The sequence below is a fragment of the Melanostigma gelatinosum genome (genome assembly GCF_949748355.1).
Source record: "Melanostigma gelatinosum genome assembly, chromosome: 1".
NCBI lineage: Eukaryota > Metazoa > Chordata > Actinopteri > Perciformes > Zoarcidae > Melanostigma > Melanostigma gelatinosum.
Genome location: NC_136634.1, coordinates 30,242,577 through 30,260,700, shown reverse-complemented (window position 1 = coordinate 30,260,700; position 18,124 = coordinate 30,242,577). Strand labels below are relative to the sequence as shown.

General features: G+C 43.5%; 1 protein-coding gene across 2 annotated transcripts in view; it reads left to right on the top strand.

Annotated features, from left to right (window-relative positions):
* Positions 1 to 18,124, top strand: part of lrp5 (low density lipoprotein receptor-related protein 5) — a 73,929-nt gene that overhangs the window by 39,724 nt on the left and 16,081 nt on the right. For both annotated transcript variants that reach the window (XM_079274978.1, XM_079274977.1), the window contains exons 12-18: positions 12,209 to 12,425; positions 12,534 to 12,687; positions 13,420 to 13,555; positions 14,215 to 14,459; positions 15,607 to 15,791; positions 17,287 to 17,435; positions 17,597 to 17,774. In XM_079274978.1, the coding sequence (XP_079131104.1) occupies positions 12,209 to 12,425; positions 12,534 to 12,687; positions 13,420 to 13,555; positions 14,215 to 14,459; positions 15,607 to 15,791; positions 17,287 to 17,435; positions 17,597 to 17,774 (1,264 nt within the window). The remainder of the gene's footprint in view (positions 1 to 12,208; positions 12,426 to 12,533; positions 12,688 to 13,419; positions 13,556 to 14,214; positions 14,460 to 15,606; positions 15,792 to 17,286; positions 17,436 to 17,596; positions 17,775 to 18,124) is intronic.

Below are 18,124 nucleotides of genomic sequence, written 5' to 3'. Positions count from 1 at the left end.
CCCTAAGAAATATAATTTTGCCCCTGATATCACTAGGAGAGGGGCAAAACATGCCCCCAAACTTTCTAAACAAATAAAAAAAACGGAGCGCTTCTTAATCAGACCTACTGCGAGACTGCGGTCAACTCAACAGACACTTACATGTTAGTGCACATATATGCTGACATTCACGGGAAACTCATTCAAACAGCACAGATCGGGAGCGAGCGAAGGACTTTGAAAGTTAGCAGAAAGATTAACGTGAGACAACATCCGGTTTCTTTAGACGAACATCCGGTTTTCAGAATAAGATGCCAACAAAGTATGAATTATATTCACATTAAGTATGAAACATGCTACCTGCATCTCGTGAGTTAAAGGGAAAATACATCTAAAGTGTCTTTTTTCTTTGATTTGAGGGTTGCTGGAAATGAATAATACCTGACTGACAGTCAATTAAGATATTTTACTGAGTAAAAACTCTGAACTGAATTTGTACCTTCAAATGGCACATTTTTTTAATTTTTAAGGTGCTATAAAAATGTTTTTCTCAAAAATTCCACACAATGACTAATGCATAAGTTCAGGACAAAAATGGGTCATATCACAATATTTGAGGTGCTACAAAAATATCTTTCTCAATAATTCCATACAATGACTGATATATATGTAATCAAGGCATCGTTGACTTAATAATTGTTAATAGTTGTTTAAAACATTTAATAATAACAATAAATAACCACAAAGAAATAAGAATAAAATTGAATATGATTGTCTGATTTATGTTTGTTTTTTGTTCAAAAAATCTAAGAAAACACTTTGAATCAGTCAGTGGGGGCAAAAATTGCCCCCCAAAAAATATGTAAATTTCCTACCCTGACGGTAGCCCCTGATAATTATACACGTCAAGAAAGTCACAGTTTGTCACGGATTTGTCGTAGTATCATTTAGGTTTGTGTAAAACCAAACTACGTCTAAAAGCCACGTAAATACTGCATTCTATTAGTCGCTAGGTTTTGTATTGAAGTGCACTATGAGATCTTACAGACAGTGTCCACACCTTGAACATGACGAACTTCATAATATATAGAGCAGTACAGTATCAGACACACCACTCCATCATAATTATGTCATATACTGTCCTCTTTCAAGCCCCATAATTATCAACCTGCATGTTTGGAGGTTTTTCATTTCTCCCGATGATGACGTGATTGCTCCTCTGACGCTGCTCCGAGTCCGACATGTGTCCATAAATCCTGCCCGAGCTCTCGGCCAGGTTAGAGAAATAACAGAAACACCTGCTGTTGCTCAGAGTTTCCACGGCGTCCTGCCAGCTCTCCATCCTCCCTGTTTCTTCCTTCCTGTTTCCCTCGTTCTGTCCCCCTCGCTGTTAGCAACAGTGTCTCATTTCCTCTGGGAGCCCCTGGCCCGTGTGTGTGTGTGTGTGTGTGTGTGTGTGTGTGTGTGTGTGTGTGTGTGTGTGTGTGTGTGTGTGTGTGTGTGTGTGTGTGTGTGTGTGTGTGTGTGTGTGTGTGTGTGTGTGTGTGTGTGTGTGTGTGTGTGTGCGCGCGCGTGGTGGCGGCTGATCTCATGTCTCGTATTAGGATGGTAATATTGTTGTCTGATGTAAGCACTGTTGTGGTGAGCATGCAGCTACTAGCCCACAGATGTGTGTGTTTATTTCCACTGTGTCCCGTGTGGGACACAATAGAGGTCGAGTCAACTTATTTTCTGTACAACGACAGCTTTAAATGGCCTTACTGATATTTGTAGTCATTTTCATGGACTACCTATTCATTTTTAATTACCTTTACTACATTCAGATTAATGATTTTTTTACTTTTATTTATGTCAATATTAGTTTAATCATATTTGTCCGAGTACAATAAATGGATATAAAACTAAAAGAGGTATAAAGTGATGTCAACTTTCATTTTGTGTTGATTTTGGCGGTCCCTGTGGACAAAAGAGGTAGTGTTCACCGAGCACCAGAGTCCCTTTCGAAAAGCTGCAGCAGGGCCTGACAGTCCGCCCCGCTCAGTCCTGGTTCTCTCTTCTCTCCAGCGGGCTAAACATTACCTGTACACCAGATGACATGGTGTTGAAAGAGCAATTTAACGCGCAATTTTAACTTGCATTCTGAACTCTGACACGACCCCCCACCCCCCAGTTTTACTACCAATGTAGTACTTCTAAAGCTGCTACTCTCAGTTGCATGTTTGCAGTCTTTACATACCCCATACTGTTGACAGTTGACTGCTATTTATATATCCGGTGGTTGGGGGGTGGCCTGTATAGGGACAGGTGGGTGTGAACGTGACATAGTCTCGTAATTCTGGGGGGGGGTCATAGATTTTTGAACAGATTTTCTGTCTCGTTTTCTCTGGAAAAAGGAAAATAGCAATAGAACGCTTTATAGAATGGGACCAGGATCATAGTTAAAACATGTACATGTCATTAAAGTGGATTTGATCGTAAGCGACTCTTTATAGATGAGATGATAGAAGAAGAAAGAAGAAGAAAAAAACATTTTTATTGTCATATACATATACACATACACAAAATTTGACTTCTGCATTTGACCCATCCCTGTATATAGGGAGCAGTGGGCTGCCATTGATATGCGCCCGGGGATCAAGTCGTCTGTTTGACAGGAATGTCTTGGAATTTAGGAATTATTAGCATTTAAATGTTAGGAATAGATCAATGTGCAGCCACAGCCAAAAAGTAAACTGGAACTCAGTGTTGGCTGTTATGATCAACTATGGTTTCTTCTTGGATGACTTGAGTGTATCATCTGTCAGACATTGGTTACTCTCCGGTTGCACATTCCTGAGAAATTCCTCCATTATTAAACACCCACACACACAAGTAAACACTCCCAGGGGATCTTTACGTTCTCTGTTTGCTTGTGTAGGAAACCGATAACCGCACTGTTTGTTTATGGGTGTGTCGTGAATGTGTCTGTTCTCACCACGGACCAGCTTTAAGGTTTAAGGTCTGGTGATATGTTACCAGTTTGAGTCCTATTTGATCAACGAAAGTGTTTTCATTTGCCCTGCTGATAACATTTCCACATTTTGATACAACACACATAACACGAAAGATCTCTCAGTGTGAGTAGCTAGATGTAATACATCGGCACTTGTAATATAAGCGTCAAATTTACAGTCAGTGGCACCAAAGCTGTCACATTTCTAACAGGAACTGCTAGTAGCAAATATAGCTTCTTCTTCTTAGATAGGCACACAAAGTGTTCTACATCTGTTTATTGCTGGAACGATGGCAATGAGTCTAATAGTCGTTTGACAGGAAATGAATAAGCAACAATTTTAGTAATGGGTTATTCATATTGATGGGCAGATAGACGGACGGAAAGACGGATGGATAGATGAATGTATAGTTGGATGGATGGAAGGGTGAGCGGACGGATGGATGGATGGACAGAGGGACGGATGGTTGGATGGAGGAATGGATGGACGAGTGGGTGGAAAGGTGGACTGATGGACAAACAGGTGGATGGATGGATGGATGGACTGATGGACAGACGGATGGATGGACTAATGGACAGACAGACAGATGGATGTACGGACAGACGGACGGTCAGATAGATGGATGGATGGGCGGGCAGATGGATGGACAGATGGAACGATGGACTGATGGATGGATGGATGTACGGACGGATGGACGGATGGATGGATGGATGGATGGATGGATGTACGGACGGACAGACAGATGGACAGATAGATGTACAAGTTATTGTCAGCAGGTTATCCACACATTGCATAGAAGCATATAAATATTAACACGAGACAAATATAAAGAATACTCAATAAAATGAATCGATTAGAATACACTTTGAATATACCAGTCTACAATAACTACAAAATCAAGTATTTAGGAAAACAAACTACCATATTACATTAGACACAAGTGTGCAAATTTGTTGCAGTTTTCTTTAAAAAAAAAAGAAAAATACAATTTAATTTGAGGTAGAGTGAGAGTATAACGATGTGCATATTCACCATGTCCAGGTTATTGAAGGAAATGTCCGCATTATTTAGAAAAAATGAAAATCATTCTCTGGCTGTAGCTTCTGATGTGTGAGGGTTTGCTGCTTTATATCATTGTCAACCGAAAATCCTTTGGTTGGTTCGACAAAACCTCAAGGCTCAGTGAAATGTTTTCATTTCCACTTTTTTTTTACAATTTCCCCACATTTTAATAATAATAATAATAATACATTTTATTTATATAGTGCTTTTCATGACACTCAAAGACACTTTACATTAAAATCATCATATATAAAAACAATACACTAAAAACGAAGGACACAATAATAGTCACACATTAAAAGCAGTTTTGAACAGGTGAGTTTTGATTTGTGATTTGAATGTGGAACGGTCAGTGCAATCTCGGATGTGTTTGGGGAGAGAGTTCCAGAGGGAGGGGGCAGATATGGAGAAGGCTCTGTCGCCCCATGTCCGGTGCTTGGTCCTGAGCGGAAGGGACAGGAGGCATCAGAGGAGCGGAGCCGGCGGGATGGAGTGTGGTGGTGAAGCAGGTCGGTGAGGTAGGAGGGGGCCTGATTGTGGAGGGCTTTGTGAGTGAGGAGAAGGATTTTGTATTGGATCCGTTGTGGGACGGGGAGCCAGTGGAGGTTCTGGAGAACAGGGTGATGTGGTCACGGGAGCGGGTGTGGGTGAGCAGGCGAGCAGCAGAGTTCTGGATGTACTGGAGTTTATTTAGGATTTAGATGATGTACCATGAAGAATGCTGTTGCAGTAGTCAATTCTGGAGGTGATGAAGGCGTGGATCAGAGTTTCAGCAGCAGATGAGAGTGATGGGCGGAGACGGGTGATGTTTTTTAAGTGGAAAAAGGCAGTTCTGGTGATTTGGTTGACGTGGTGTTCAAAGGAGAGGTTGCTGTCCAACATCACTCCGAGGTTTCGGATGTGTGGGGAGGGAGACAGAGTGGAGTTGTCGATGGTGAGGCAGAAGTTGTGACAGGTTTTAGTGAGGGATTTGGGACCGATGATGATCATGTCAGATTTATTGCAGTTCAGTTTGAGGAAGTTGGTTTGCATCCATGATTTAATGTCAGTGAGGCAGTTGGTGAGAGTGGAGTGAGTAGCAGTGGTGATGGCTTTTGTGGAGATATAGAGTTGGACATCATCGGCGTAACAGTGAAAGTGAAGTCCATGTTGACGTATGATGTTACCAAGAGGGAGCAGGTAGAGGATGAACAGAAGAGGACCAAGCACCGAACCCTGGGGGACGCCTTGAGACAGAGGAGCAGTGGAGGAGGTGCAGATGTTGATACTGATGAACTGTTGTCTGTTTGTGAGATATGATTTAATCCAGGAGAGAGCAGTTCCGCTGATGTTGAGGGAGGATTCGAGGCGGGAGAGAAGGATGTTGTGGTTGATGGTGTCAAAAGCTGCGGTGAGGATGAGAATGTTGAGGTGACCAGCGTCTGAGGAGAGGAGGAGGTCGTTGGTGACTTTGAGGAGGGCTGTTTCAGTGCTGTGCTGTGAGCGGAAACCAGATTGAAATGGCTCGAACAGATCGTTGGAGATGAAGTGGGCTTTGAGTTGTGTGGCGACAATGCGTTCCAGTATTTTTGACAGAAAGGGAAGATTGGAAATGGGACGGAAATTGCTCATGGTGTCAGGGTCAAGTCCAGGTTTTTTGAGGATGGGGGTGACAGCAGCCAGTTTAAGTGTGTCGGGGACTGAACCGGAGCTGAGGGAGGAGTTGATGATGACTGTGATGAGTGATGAGATGGCTGGGAGACAGTCCTTGACCAGGTTAGATGGGATAGGATCCAGGATGCAGGTGGAGCTAACGACTCAACAAATCTAAAGAGTAGTTGACTTATAAAATGAATGAAAACAATCTAGTTGCATCAGTTCTCTGTAAGCGCCACAGAGCTCCACATGATTTGCTTTATCACCGCTGAAGTCAGGTGAGAATGGAAAGAATGGGCCGAGGCAAGAGTGGAGTTTAGCATATGGACGCACAGTAAGCAGTCAAAGATTTCTGGTCGGTGCAAAGCTTTCTGGGCTTTCTGTGATGAAACACTGCGACTGTCCCGCAGGACTCCATTCATCCCGCGTGTTTCATTATGTCCATCAGAGGAAAAGCGTATGTGAACTGTCCCGTGAGGGTCTTGACTTCTCCCTGCTCCCTTTGTTACTTTTCTGTTTGCGCTCTTTTTTGTCCTTTTTTATTTTTTGCCCCTGTGTCCTTCAAGAAATGAGACGTTCTCACACCCAAAATGAAAAAAGACTGCGGGAGAAAGAAAAAGAAATCACACTCTCAGTGCATAATTCTTCCTGAAAAAAAGCCAGCGCAGAGAAAGAGGCGAGCAAAGAGAGGAGAGGGCAGAGAAAGGGAGTCTCTCTGCCCTCTTTTCACTGGGATGGCCATGTCTAATTGTGTCACGGTGATAAATGAATGGTTTTTTTGTGGAGGGGTCAGGAACCTCCTCGGATCAGAGGCCCGTCAAATTGAATGGTTTATTTTTTTATTTTTTTATTTTTTTATGTTTGCTCACCCCCACCCCCTGAATGGATATTTAAATGAGTATTCACTCATATAGCCCAGATAGCTGGAAACACCGCTCTTCATCACAGCAACAACACTAGTACTTATTCTGCTCTTTTCACGGTCGGGATATTATCTTCGTGGATTCACAACGACTGAAGAGTGCAGAGTTTAGACTTGATGACGAAAATAAATCAAAAGCCGCGGCGTGTTTGAGCAAAACGTTTCATCTGTTGTCGCTGGAGGGCCTCCAGCCCTCCGTCTTTACAGTCACTTCCTTTTTGTTTTCTGTGGAAGCACATCGGTGTGTGTTTTTAATTGTGTTTGGCTTGGGTTTGAGGGATAAAATGGGAAGTGTGTGTGTGTGTGTGTGTGTGTGTGTGTGTGTGTGTGTGTGTGTGTGTGTGTGTGTGTGTGTGTGTGTGTGTGTGTGTGTGTGTGTGTGTGTGTGTGTGTGTGTGTGTGTGTGTGTGTGTGTGTGTTGACAGAGGAGTCGTTCGTATCCATGCATTACTGAAGATGTTCAGATACCATTTTTGTCCTTCGTGATACTGATTCCAATACCTGGACTTGCATAATGGCAGATACAGAGTACCGATCTGATAGTAGTGGTTAATTATTTATATTATTATTATTTCTTAACAGCTGTATACCACTTACCCTTTATGGATGCGATATGATCATTGTGGCTCAGGTAAAACATGAACAAATACAGACGGAGTATGAATGATATAAAACTTTTGAGTTTAAAAGTCAGGAAAATAACTGAAATATATCAATTCGCCAGCACCTGCTCCGTCTGTACTGCACATGTGCAACTCTCAACAGAGATGAGAAAGAGGCGAGGTGGCTCACTCGTTAGCTACTACGACTAGCACTACTACTACTAGCACTACTACTAGTTCTACTACTACTACGCTGTATCGGAGGCCTTTCTGATACTGGTATCAGTATCAGAACAACTTGTCTATTGCTCGTTTTTTCTCTTTCTTCTTAAGCCTCACTATGTCAATGCACAAGTTGCAGACGAACATTGTTAACACTTTTTAAATCAAGACAGCATTGGAACTGTTCTCTTATTTTAAAAGAGGTTTGCAATAAAGGCTGGACTGTAATTGCATAGAATGGAACATTGTGATTTGATGGACTATGAGGCCATATTGTACATTTTTGCTTTAAAAAAAATCAGTTGTTGGAATCAGCTAAATAACGAAAGTATGCAGAATTTAGCCCGGTGAACTGTGGGGGGCCAGGGGCCCCTTGGACTCCCTACTCCCAGCGCCCTACTGACCCATCATCTGCTGCGGAGATGGCCTCATCTGACTGAAAAAACATTTTCCTGCACCTTTATTCCTGTTAATAATCCTTTCTATAAATAAATTACCAATGTGTTCAGGAGCTAAAAACTTCCTCCAACGGGGGAAATGATGTGGTAATATCGGACTCAAATGACAATTGACATCGGTGGCAACCGTAGCCGATCTGTTCAATTCTATTCTATGTTGACGTCTGATCATGTGCGCGTACTACGCCATCAGGTCTAAAATGGCTGCGGATATTTTGTTTCAAAGCAATGTGTAAGTCCAGCCTGAAGTTTCTTAACACGTACAATATTGATCTCAGTGAGGCAGACGGCTCATAATTTAACGCTGGTGTCTGATCGGTACTCGGCCCAGTCAGACCGGGCATCCCTAGCTACAGCAATGTCACAATGCCACAGTCTGCTGATCGTTCTAAAATGGTGATGTCATCTGTTGTACCTCTCGAAACAGAAGTAAAATGACGTACACGCATGATCTACTCCTTCATGTCCGACAACTCACTGCCATGTTTCTACACAGGCTTAGTGTATTGTCATCCAAAGCTCACCGTGACTGATCTGTAATTCCACACGAGTCACTCAGAGGTGAACATTTCTGACAAGTAAACCATCTGTAGATGGCTGCAAATTAGAGGCCATTTGTTTATTTCCATGGATGTAGCTCGGTAGCTGGCAAGAGGACCTCCTCTTTGTCGGGTTGCTCCATCAGATCGTCTGTCATTGAACACAAGGGCGGACCTACTTGATGCTCCGAGCTGGAGATTTCCGCAGTGATTTAGAAGTCTGACACCATGTTGGGTTCACAGTAGGGGTGAGAATCACCAGAGGCCCCCACGATGCGATATTATCACGACACCTAAGTCACGACACGATACGAGCAGATTTCACCGCACACAAGACAAACTTCTAAGCAGGAATCGGGACACCATAGATCTCCTGGCCTCTTCAATTCTTACGGTTATGAAACCATGACTTAATAATTGCAGTTACGGCCAAATCTGTTGATCTCGATATCTCTCATTGCAATATTAAAAGTTTATATCATAAAAGATTGCCATGCAAAATATGACATTATGGATTTTTCCCCCACCTCTACTTTACAGCTAGATAGATAATCTTTGTTGTCTCTGGCGGGAAATGCGTTTTCACAAGCTGCGAATGTTCACGTGAAGGTAGTCGGTTTACCCTCCCACCTTAATCCTTGGCTCATGAAAGCAACAGGTCATTTTTCCTGCTACGCACCGCACAGCAGCAAACTATTCTCCAAGCGGCCGGTTTTTAACGTGTACCTGTTTGTGTCACAAACCGTCCGGCAGAATTCCTTTTCCCATTTGTGAAATCTCTGTCATGGCACTCTGAAGAATTTCAGGCAGCACGTGGCAAACACACACACACACACACACACACACACACACAGGCGCGGGCTGCAGATGACTGTAGCGCATCTAAAATAAAAGCGCACGGCTATTTCAGTCGACGGTGGTCCAGTAATAGCACGGGCGGTGAGGAGGAGGGCTGGACACCAGTTGTAATTGCAGCCTTGTCAATTGCAGCTCTCACTTTCAGCTCGTAGATTCATGCACACACACAGCCACAAGCACACGCACACACACACACAGCGGGGGTTTGCTGGCAAGGGTGGCTGTATCAGTTTTCAACGGCCTAGTAATAGATGCCCTGTGACTGATATTTACACACACACACACACACACAAACACAGAACAGAGAGGCGAGTTGTGGGGAATTGTGGGTTTTGCATTTATGTGTGTGTTGGTGTATGAGTGTAATCAGCAACAACATTTCTGGTGGACAAAATGTCTCCATCTGACAATAGTTTCCATTGACTTATTTGTTATGCGCATTTTGAAATATTGCGTGACAAAAGTATAAATTTGATAACACTTCCGTCAATTGGCGGGGGGGGGGGGGAATAAACGTTTTTACGCTAACGAGGTGTTTTTTGTCTTTTTTGAAAAAGAGTTTGCTGAATAAATTCATGCAGGATGTATATTGTGTTTGTCTCCTGACAGCATGAAACATGGCCATTCCTAGCTGACATGAATTCCCGAAGACCTCTCTCCATTTCTCTCTCATGGATGGTTAGACGGCCAAGCCAATTTCTTTTTTTGTTTGTAGTTCACCACCTCTACTTCTTCTACTCTGTCTGCTGGCGGATTACAGCCATGTGTAGCCTACAGCGGCAACTACTGACCAAACTACTCTGTAGGCGAGTCTACATGTTCAAACCACTCGATTTGAAACACTCATAAAATGCTTCTTTTTTTTACGAAAACACAACTTTTGATTATGGAGAATTAACAAGAAGCTCTCAGCTAGTTTTTATGGAACTTTAACTCACAGCTGCTTTCATCCTGTCCTGGATTCATTCTGCATTTTCATCCGATCAGTTGACATCAGAGTTTCTTTCAAAGTTCCATGATTTTATCTGATTTCACCAGAATCCAACCCGGTGGCACCGATGACAAGCCTTCAAAATTATCATATAGAAATAGACAATCTTACTGCTGATGGTCTCGTTTACTTATGTGGGTCATATCGAGGCATCAGTATTAAATTGAAACATTTTTATAAGCAGTTAAAAGTTCCTCAGTGTCACTTTAAGAAAGGACACCTGAAGATAAGAAACTGAATCCTCCTCATGCTCATTGCTCTTTAGATCTGATGGTTGACGAGGCGTATGTTAATGACCAGCATTGAAAAAGGGGCCGTTGTCGTAAAAATATGGAAACCAACTCAAACGTGTGGCTTCCCAGAACCTGAATTTTTAAGAAACGTTGCGAGGGCTTTAGTAGTCGCTTCCACCTTGTGTTTCCGCTGTATTTTACAAACAGCACATAACTATGTCATTGTTATGTGCTGTTCGGTGTGCGAGTGAAGCCAGCGGCTGTGGAACAGACCACAATGAAGAAGTGTTGTTGGTTTTCTTTCATGTCTTTGCTGAATCCAGGAACGTGCCAAAACAGGGATTTCTGTCTGCTCCACTGTATGCACGGGGACCCTTTATTTTCCCAAAATCATATGCGTGTTTGATATCCATTTGTGCTAAATACTCACACATCTTCCGCTCAACCATTTGGTTTCTAACTGCTGATTCTGTTGCACATTTAAGAAGCTGGAAACATCAAAAGTTTATTGATTAAACTAGTGGCCCATTCATTTCCTGCCAATCAACAACTGATTAACCGACTTAACAATTTTTGTTGTACCTCAGTTCAGTTTTTGCCTCAGTTTTCCTGTATCTGAAGAAATGTCCTAATGCCACGGATGTGTTGTCAAATTGGGGAATTTCTAAATGAGTTTGTGTTTTGCCGATTTTAGTGTTTCTTTTCATGTCTGTTTTGTCGAAGTGTTGAAGTTGTTCGGCCTTGACGAGTCAACGCACTGCAAAGTAAGAAACCTCAAGCAAATGGACTCATTGGATTCACATGTTATTGCAGATATCTGCTGTGCTTATTATCATGATCATATCTGAATCATGCATTCACAATGTCCGAATAAGCCAAACAAAACTGACATTTTAGATGATTATCCAACAACACTGACAGATGGCTGTCTTTGATGACAAACCATGCCAACGACACGCGTCTCCCGGCCTTGTGCGTCCCCTTTTAGTGTCCCCTGGAAGCAGTATTCGTTGCAGCGCTTTGTGTTCCTAGTGCTGCGCATGTGTTGTATCGAGCTCAGGCTAAATGTTAGCACCATCTTGGTCCTCCAGACTGTCCATTCACATGGAGACATTAAATAAAACTCAATCGGCTTTCAAATAATCAAGTTCTCAATTTCGATTCACATTTCACCTCGCTAAAAAAGACCAGGACCACTTCTTTCATCGTGTGCTTCTTGTGATCTGACGCAGAGAAAGAAATGTGAAAATGTCAAAGTGGGTGGATTTCCCCCCACTTTCAGCTGGCGTTTCCATTATTTTGTCCTGCTCTGTGGCTGTTTATGGACACATTTGGACACATAACTTCCTGGGGATGTTCCCGTTTTTTCTCTTTTTGCCTCATCAGTCCATTTCTCCCTCCATCCTGTTTCCTCCAACTCTCCTCTTCCCTTTCCAACGCTTCTTAACCCAACAACCTCTGTATCATATGTGCTCATCTATCACTCCCTGGATGGACTCCTCCCCTGGGAGGTCAAAGGTCAGGGTCCAGTACAGAATAGCAACCAAGGACATTAAAGTAAAGTTGTCATTAGAGGAAGTGTTTTACTTTTCCAGGTTTTTTTTCTCCTACAGTTGTAAAATGTAACTATTATATTCTACAGTAGCTTTGACAATGACGAATGTCATTCTAGCCTTGGAGAAAGCTCTAAAGGTGTCCCTGTCTCCCGTCTCAGGTGATCAACGTGGACGGCAGTAACAGGCAGACTCTGCTGGAGGACAAGCTGCCCCACATCTTCGGCTTCACCCTGCTGGGGGACTACATCTACTGGACAGACTGGCAGAGGCGCAGCATCGAGAGGGTCCACAAAGCCACGGCCGTGCGAGAGATCATCATCGATCAGCTGCCGGATTTGATGGGGCTGAAGGCCACCAAAGTGACAGAGACGCACGGTAAGGGGACAGGTTTTTCAGGGGATTTACCGAACTGAACAGCCGTGAACTGAACATGAGAAAAAAAGATTTGTGAAATAAACGCTGACACTGTCAATCCGTTTCCAGGTACAAATGACTGCGCGGAGCATAACGGCGGATGCAGCCACCTTTGTTTCTGGTGTCGGCAGGCTGTTAACTGCGCCTGTCCCATGGGGATGGAGCTCCTCTCAGACCTGCAGACCTGTGTGGTGCCGGAGGCCTTCCTGCTCTTCACCAACAGGTACGCCTACCTGTCCACCTGCAGTAGAGCGGGAAGAAAACACCTGCTTGATGTTCTACTGTTTCTGTTACCCGCTTTTAGTAAAGATGACATTCATGTTGTCACAAAACATCAGTAAATCTTCTTCACTGGCCTGACTATTTAATTTGGTTATGCATCTCAATGTATCGCATCAATATTTCTATATAACTGCACATGGCTACGTCTTCATCAATTAACACAAGTAATCAGATAAATCCAAACTCCATTTTTATTTAGAAAGTGCAATAAAAAATCAGGCCATAATATAAAAAGCTGCATCTTATCTGTGTGAGCCATCAACATTACAAAAAAATAAGCTTTTCGCATCGCAGCTCTAACAGGGCACTTCCTGAATGTCTATGGCTTTATACACTGCACAAATTAGCCTAGCAGCTAGCAGACTGCAGTTAGTTACTTACTTTTCCGTACTCGTAGCTCTTGTACTCTTACTTAGTTCAAGGCACAGCATCTCTTGACAGGGTTAACAACGGCCACTGTTTTGTTTTATGTTTCTTTAACTCTTTCTTCGTCTCACTCTTGACTTGGTTTCACGCCCGTTTCAACTTCTGTTTCAGCTTAAGTGGCTTTGCCTCCAGCCCTGCCTTTTTCATGACCCCGAACAGCAATAAATGTGTGTGAAAACTGAATGGATTAGTGTCGGTGAGGTCCTAACTCGCATTAAATGTGCAAAATGCTATGTTTTTCCCTCAGGGATAACATCAGAAGTATCTCTCTGGGTACCAACAGCAACGACGTGCCCATTCCTCTGACAGGAGTGAAAGAGGCCTCCGCTCTCGACTTTGATGTCTCTGAAAGGAGAATATACTGGACAGACATACAGTCCAAGGTGGGCTGGAGGAATGTACTGATGTTTGAGGGGGAACTCAAGTTAAACACAAATCATTAAATTGTCTTCAAAGGTCTAGTGTGTAGGATTTATGGGGATCTAATGGCAGAAATGTAATAAATATGTCGAGATTAGCTGACTTATCGGTTGTTTTGGTTTTAGAAGTCTTAAGAATTCTTCAGTTTGTTTGTCCTTTTTTTTCATGCTGAATGACTTATTTGTAAGAGCATTATGAAGACATCTCTGCGAAGCTAAATATTTAAAGTGGTGCTTTGGTGTGATTCTTTGTGGGGAAACTAAATCATCTAATCGAAACAAAATTGTAAAAGTGTTAGTCGACGAAGGATTTCCTTGGTCGAGGACGGCTCAATAACTTTTCATTCGTGTATAATCACCTGAAAATAGGAATTGTGTCTTCGTTGGCTTAGAATGAGCCGTTCATATCAACATCATGGACATCAAACACTTACTCTAAAGAGAGACATTGGCATTTTTGCGTCGGCCATCATAGCTCCTCTACACACTTGGCACACATTATTAGTTTTAGTTGGTTCCAATCGTCAAATTAGGATGTTGATTATGTTTATTTCTATTAAAATTTATGTTTTTGGCTTATTTAGGATTTCACGACTTTGAACTCAACTCTCACTTTCTCTCAGACAATCAGCAGAGCGTATATGAACGGCAGCTCTGCAGAACATGTCATAGAGTTTGGGCTGGACTACCCAGAAGGCATGGCCGTCGACTGGATGGGTCGCAACATCTACTGGGCCGATACAGGCACGACCCGCATCGAGGTGGCCCGGCTGGACGGCCAGTACCGACAGGTTCTGGTCTGCAAGGATCTGGACAACCCGCGCTCGCTGGACAACCCTCGATCACTGGCGCTGGACCCGGCCAATGGGTAAGAATGGGAACTGCAACATTTATGTTGTGTTTTCTTTGTTGGGCCTTCAAATTCACGGCTGTGTCCCAATTAAAAAAATAGTCCTACTTTTGGAATGCTGCAGCATTCAACACATATCATGTGTCAGCGAACAACCAATCACAGCTGCCAGAGATATTTTCTTTCTTCTGTAAATAACAGTCTACGGTAAATAGATGGAGGAGAAGTTAATCATTTAATCGCAGGACTAACCGGAGCTCTATCTGTCCCACAGAATATTTTACTTGCTACAGCTCAATAGCAACATGTGAATGGCTCATTAAAAAACTGGCGGACATATTGGTCAAATTTGCTACATTATGCAAAACATCTACTACCTGGTCATTCGGCTTCCCTTGTGTATTTTCAACATTCCACTTCTAACATGGACAAGTGTGTGAAGTGCAGTGTGTGGAGCAGCCCAGTGGAAGTGAGTCACTGTGAGACACCTGTATTACGCTGGAGGTCCGTGTCTTTCAAGGGCACGAGTTGGTGCCAATGACTTCATGTAGCGTGTCTGTTCACTCCTTCTGAGGCAGTGATGTCACATTGTTGGTATGTAGGTACAACAGCCAGCTTCCTGCCTCTTTCCCCCCCATAACCTCCAGCCGAGAGAGGGATGCTGCTAATAAACCTCTTTGTTATAATCACTGTTCATCCTCGGCCAAACCACCTCGAGACACTCTCATTCGCCTGTGTGTGTGTGTGTGTGTGTGTGTGTGTGTGTGTGTGTGTGTGTGTGTGTGTGTGTGTGTGTGTGTGTGTGTGTGTGTGTGTGTGTGTGTGTGTGTGTGTGTGTGTGTCAAATTTCCAAGCACATGTCACTCACTCGGTGGTATCTCGATGAAGTAATTGGCGCAGGACTGTCAACACGCGGGCCCGCGGGGCATCTGATGTCATAGTATGATCACATACTCATGCACACACGTTAATGAAGACAAGTTGTCTCCTTTCATAGAAGTTAACGAAACAAATTTTACAAAGTGGAAACAGGTTCCCACTCTGGAATAGATGATCCAATTAGATATTGTATCAGAAAAGAAATGATTTTATGGAAGCGGCAGAAACCCTTCCTGGACTCCCTGTGCACTGGTCCCGGGCTGAAATGGGTGATTTGTCTCCGCAGCTACATGTACTGGACAGAGTGGGGGGGTCGACCTCGTATAGCCAGAGCCTACATGGATGGCAGCACCGTCACAACCCTGGTGGACAAAGTGGGCCGGGCCAACGGACTGACCATCGACTACGTAGACCATCGCCTGTACTGGACTGACCTGGACATGTGCTTGATCGAAAGCACCAACATGCAAGGTTCAGACACACGCACCGACAACCAGTCGCCACGCACAAGCCATTGGATTGTTGCAGAAAATAATCTCTGTGGCAAACAAACGTTTATGATACTTTCACGTTTTGTTCAGCGAGAGAATCTTCACAAATGAAGACCTTTTATCAGATTTTTGAAGCAGGAAAGTAAACGTTAGGCTATAACGGAACTACACCACGGTCACTTGACTTCACCTCACCACCACTAAGCTGGAGGAGGACGAGTGTTCGAGCGATGACGGTCTGCAGTCTCATTTAGACGCTTGTTAGGAACCACCTTGTTTAAGACACGTAAAACTAATTCAGGAGAGTTTTATATCGTAGAACCAAATGTCAGCATCTCTTCAGCTTGTGTTAACCACAGACCTTATTTCAGGCATCCAGCCAAAAACACACATTCAAACAAATTCAAACTCATTTCTGGATTTTAGGACTGACGCCTGAAGATATCAAATTGCACACTTATGGCACACACTTTGAGTTAACATCTGAAATGAACATGGTAGCAGAATTTATGTATGTTTCGTGTTTCCTGGAGATCCTTAACAAACCCTTCAAGAATATATTTTAACTTTCGGTCATAAAAAGACTTCAAATGTCTTGTTTTAGTTATGATAGGTAATAATTTGGCCTCAGTTGTAACAGTGTTGAACCACCTCATCTCCTCCAAACTATATAGTGTTTAAAGCTCATCCACAAGTTTGACAACATCACTCAGGAGTGGGCGTGGCTTACAAATACGGAGGTGCAGCAGGAAACTCTACAGGACTGTTGACGTCCATCCACAGCTCAGGAGGATCAAATGAATGAAGAAGACCTCAACAAACCTTCTGCTTACTCATATCCAAACACGCACCTCTGACACAGGATTAGAAGTTAGTACACCAGAACACCGACCTGGTTATTGACTACATTGCTGAATTGAGGGTGAAAGTATATTTGAGACCTTGTAAATTGTGTTAAAAGAAAAGAGATTTAAGGGTCCAGTCTCTAGCGTTCACTTCTCACGGAGTGAACCTTGACTTAAGAATAATTGGTCGAAACAAATAATTTGTGATACACACAAAGTGGGAATCCATTCATCAGATACATGATGGCGTTGACAATATTAGCATTATCACGACCCATTGAATGGCTTGTGCATTCTGCACAACCACTGAATCGTTGCTGCCCACCGTGTGTCTATTAGTGAAGGTTATTTACTACCTCATCTCTTTATCTATTTGTCTGTCTTTACCAGACTAATCTCTAAAACTGATGCACATTCTCACAGCAGAAGAAATGGGAAACGTACTGACTCAGGAGACTTTATGACCTTTCCTCTAGTGCCACCATCAGGCCAACTCTGTCATTTCAGTGAATCTCCTGATGATGAACACACGCCTGATCTCCATTTACTTGTATGCAAATCTGCAATGACGGTGGAGGCTTTGCTTGATGCTCAGATGATGACATGAAGATGTTGTTATATCTCCTGCAGGCCTTCAGAGGGAGATCATCGTAGACGACCTCCCTCACCCCTTCGGTCTGACTCAGTTCCGGGACTTCATCTACTGGACGGATTTTAACCTGCGCAGCATCGAGCGAGCAGACAAACGCAGCGGACTCAACCGCACGGTGGTGCTGCAGGTATGGAACCACTTCGGTTTAGGGCTGTCAGCAAATGCAATATGTTATTTTTACAGTTATTGTGATCCTAATGTGTTCTTAAAGAGATATTTATGGCTTATACATTGGCTCAAAATATCAGTCGGTAAATTCAGAGATACTGAGCCTCACTGTGTCCTCAGGGCCAGCTGGAGCTGATGCTGGACATCCTGGTGTTCCACTCCTCCCGCCAGGAGGGGACCAACGAGTGCTCCCACAACAACGGCAACTGCGCCCATCTTTGCCTGGCCACGCCCGCCGGTGCCCAGTGCCGCTGCGCCTCCCACTACACTCTGAACCCCGATGGACGAAACTGTAGCTGTAAGTACTGAGCTGCTGGGAGAGAAGCACAGGGATGTCTGGGAACGGAAGGCCACTGGGTTGAATCCCAGGACTGGACCCCTCCTTTAAAAAGTGGAGTTAAGGTGTCCTTGAACAAGTCAGGAAAATACAGTACTGCTGCTCTAAAATAATAGCTGGTGTTCAAATGCTGTTCTCCAGTAAAGGCAAATACACTGAACAGAGACATGTCATACTCACCACGCTGCTGCTGTTCAAAATGAAGCCATTTAGCCAGAGGTCCAGCCTCAAAGACTCATTTCCCAGCTGACGTTGAGCGGTACTAAAGATAAGTCTAAGTATCGGACACAATGAGGTAGGAAGATCACTGC